This window comes from Limulus polyphemus, unplaced genomic scaffold, assembly GCF_000517525.1.
Source record: "Limulus polyphemus unplaced genomic scaffold, Limulus_polyphemus-2.1.2 Scaffold2627, whole genome shotgun sequence".
Lineage (NCBI taxonomy): Eukaryota > Metazoa > Arthropoda > Merostomata > Xiphosura > Limulidae > Limulus > Limulus polyphemus.
This window is the reverse complement of record NW_013668237.1, coordinates 82,213-86,208: the sequence shown is the minus strand read 5'-3', so window position 1 is coordinate 86,208 and position 3,996 is coordinate 82,213. Positions and strand designations below refer to the sequence as shown.

At 28.6% G+C, this 3,996-nt stretch overlaps 1 protein-coding gene across 4 annotated transcripts in view; it reads left to right on the top strand.

Moving 5' to 3' along the window:
* Positions 1-3,760, top strand: part of LOC106467478 (cationic amino acid transporter 3-like) — a 70,819-nt gene extending 67,059 nt beyond the window's left edge. For all 4 annotated transcript variants that reach the window (XM_013927837.2, XM_022395672.1, XM_022395670.1 and 1 more), the window contains one exon: positions 462-3,760. In XM_013927837.2, coding sequence (XP_013783291.1) covers positions 462-598 — 137 coding nt within the window. In that variant the 3' untranslated portion in view covers positions 599-3,760. The remainder of the gene's footprint in view (positions 1-461) is intronic.
* Positions 3,761-3,996: the final 236 nt, after the last annotated feature.

Below are 3,996 nucleotides of genomic sequence, written 5' to 3'. Positions count from 1 at the left end.
CTAAACAATAATAATATATTCACTCACAAAAATAAATTAATCACTAATATCTAAACCAAACAATCCTTTATATCATGACAATCTTTGTCATTGATATAAATCAAAAACAGCAAAAGTCTTAACACTTGAGCCCTGAGGTTACCCCACCTGTGAAGCTAATCCAGTTTGATTGAACTCCATTTATAACAACCTTTTGCTTTCCTCCATCCAGCCACATTTTATCTAATGAGCCAACTTGATATACAAATAATTGTACAACAATAATCAAATGTTCCTTTTAAGTTCATGTTTGTATTTACCACACTAATCTGTAAACTATTAACTTTTTAATAATTGTAAAATGATATTAAGTGTACTTCTACAATTAGGTGGTTGTTGAGAGACAAGGATTTCTTAATTTCAACATTTAGTTTTCTCAGAATGTTTTATTTAGTTTTAAGACATCTGTTATATTTTCACAGGTTTTATCATCTACTTTGGCTATGGAATTAGGAGAAACTCTAACTATCATCAGCCAAAAGATTTTCAAGCCACCGATGATAGCAAATGTGATGATGAAACTAAGAGTGGTAATGAAGAATCTCCATTAATAAACTAGACAAAAGCTGAGAGCATTTATATTATAGGAAAACAGTATGTATTTTTATGTTACAGAAAACTGTGTACTTTTTTCCAGTTTTGCATCAACTTTTGAAGAATATGTGAATAATTGGTAATATGTTTCCATCATAAGTGAATGTTTTTATGAAATAAAAAAAATGTAGCAAAGATAATATTTTTACTTGGCACTGGCATATCAGAAATGATGATGTTTTTGTTTTTTTCAATTTGGGTAACTCAAAATCTAAAATTATTTATACAGCTTTGGATATTCAGTCAACATTAGATATAGAAGATTTACTTTCATTAAAACCTTCAGTGATCATTATAGAAAATTTAACGTTTTTTTTCTCAGTAATATGGCAGTATGCTAAAACACAGAAATTGCTTAATAATATTTCGGTAATAGTGTGGACTATCGTTTAACATAAAATTTTTGTTAGTATTATTTAGGTTAAAAAATATTATAATGCATTATATTTTCAAAACAGGTTTGACCGTATATTTGATGTGTTGACATTGTTTCTAAGACTTTTTCTGTCCACTGTCTTGGTGTTAAGATCATGTTTGGGCTTTGTTATGAGTCAAACCTGAAGAAAGACTCACCATAGACTATCAAATCAATGTGGAAAAAAAGACAAACAAATCCATAAGAAATAACCTTAACACATAACACATTTTTCTGTTTTTCCAATTAAGAATTGTGTTGAAAGTGTGGCCTTTGAAGATTTTGTAGTATTATCAAGTTGATTCATTTATTTTGACTGTAAGATTGTAAATGGAAATCAGATTTAAAAATTATTTAGTTTACTGCTATATTAAACGAAGAATGTTTCAAAGTAGATTGAGTTGAAAATGTAGTAATGATTATACTTGTTGCCATCAAAAATAAGACCAAGATTAAATTTTAGCAAATATTTTGATAAATATATTTAATATTTATTTATACCAGAATTTATTTATACAAGAGTTTGAATATCTAATGAAAATATAGTAACATTAGAAGAAAGAAACTGTCAAGTTTTAGTTAAATGTGTCCATTCCACAGAATCAGTATTGTGTAGCATTATATTATAGAGTGTAAGTAATTAGATTATAGGTTGATATTTATTAGTTTTAAGTTTAATGAACCAGTGATTTAATTATTTGGGACTTTTACTTGGAAACAAGTAATTAAATAACCAAGAGGAACATGTGCAGTGAGAGAAAAGTGAAATTTACTTGGAAATGATGTAGTTTTTCCACAATCCACATAAAAAACACTCAGTATGTTGAATGGACCCCAAGTAGTTCCAAGATAGCTGTTATGTTTCAAAAAATTGTGTAATAACTTCTCAGAATAAAGATGACATCATTAATTATCCGACTAAAAATCCTTTTTGTTTTCCAGTACAGTGAAAAAGGAAATTTTTTAATTGCAGATTTGATATCCATTTTTGTTCTTAGCATGAAGGAAGGTTCTAATATTACATCATATCAGTATTTCACTGTTCATGTGAATCTTAAATTTTAGTTGGACAGAAGAGCCAGCTTTTCATCCAGGTTAATGTTGCCTAATGGAGGTTTCACTTTTATTTTGGTGGATTATTCCATTTAATTTTGTGTGTGTGTGTTCACCCACTTATAAGTACTTCCTTAGCAAATGTACATTTGAGACTGTGGTCTTAAATTCAAGTTACAAAATATGAGAAGTATTAATCCTTCCTGAAATGGCTAGATCACTAATAAGAAATTGTGCTTAATTTCGAGCCTTGTAGGGTTATTTGTGGGAGGGTGGAGGATCAAAACTGTTTGAATTAATATCTTGTTTGTTTGATATATACCTGTTATATTCTTTCATAATGAGTGTCTGAAACTTTTTAGCTGAACACGAAACTAGTGTTTTATATAACTTGCAATTTTGAATTAATGATCATAATAGTTTCCAAGTAAGTATTAACTTCCATTTACTTTACTGCCTCGATACCTGCAAATTGTTTCAATGAACAAGCTGGGTATTTTTTCAAAAATTTAATCTCACCTGTGTTTCACAATCACATTTACAAAAATTGGTACACTTTGATGGTTCTAGATAAATGGGGACTTAATGCACAAACATTGATATATTATTACAAATAGTAGTTACATTCATATTAATTTAATGGGGTATGAGCTCAATAAGCACAATGGTTTCCTGTTGTGCTTTTTTCAAACTTCAAAAGAGTCCAACCACTAAATAGATCTGCAGGTTAATCCAGACTAAAACCAACTGGCCAATATTTAATCATTTTTAACCCAGTAGGAAAAAAATGAAAAATTTCCATAAAAGAAACGAAATTGGAGGAAACCAGTTTATTCCCTGTTGGAATTTTCTTTGGTTTATATTTTTTTCCTGTGTTCTGGAAACCCATTTTTCAATATCTTTTTTTTAGAATCAGTTCAAAAGTCACAATTGTCACAAAAGTAATACATGAATATTTGAAATGTGAAGTGTAACTATAAAATGTAGTTTTTATATTTACAAGGACAATAAATGTTCCTAATGTCTTTTTGAAAAATATAATTACTGTATTTAAACATAATCACTTGTTACTTTATAAACCCTTGTATCATCCATCTACTTCGACTATGATCCAACCCAAGAGGAGTGATGAAACAGAAACATGTCCAAGTAATTATAAGCTCAGTTGCTTGAATACTGTGGTTTATAACCTTTGTTTAACTGAGGATTATGCATATTCAGTTATAAGAAGGTAAAAATTACTTCTTGAAATGTGAAACATACAAAGCATGTATTTATTTAATGTCTAACAAAATTCCTGTTTTTTTTTGTGTGTATTATAACAAGTATGTTGGTAATGTTGTACTTGTAGTTTTACTTTTAGTCCTTCTATTTGTATGTCTTTCCTTGATTGTATGTGTGCTGAACATCACAGCAAACTATGTTTGATCTCTTATAGGAAAATCTTATGACTACTTTTTTTTTAGATCACACATCACAGCAAACTATGTTTGATCTCTTAAAGGAAAATCTTATGACTACTTTTTTTTAGATTGTATATTGGCTTTTTCGTAATGCTTATTATTTGCACATATATAGTAATGATTATACCCCATTTTACAGGGATTTAAGTTTGGTTCAAAACCATGTGATAGTATGCATTAAACATGTTTAAATTTGCAATTTCTCTGTCTCTCTTTTTTGGAGTGCAATTTTCTCTATACCTTGTAACTAACAATTCATTAAAATAAAAAGGATATATATATATTATATAATAAAACAAAAGATTACATCATAAGGAAGAATAGAGTGAATTTTACACAGCATATCCAAACCGCAGATGAAAAGTAATTAATTGTAATATTGCTTAGAACATGAAAAGAAAAAAAAAGAAACAACGCAGCCACAAAACGGAC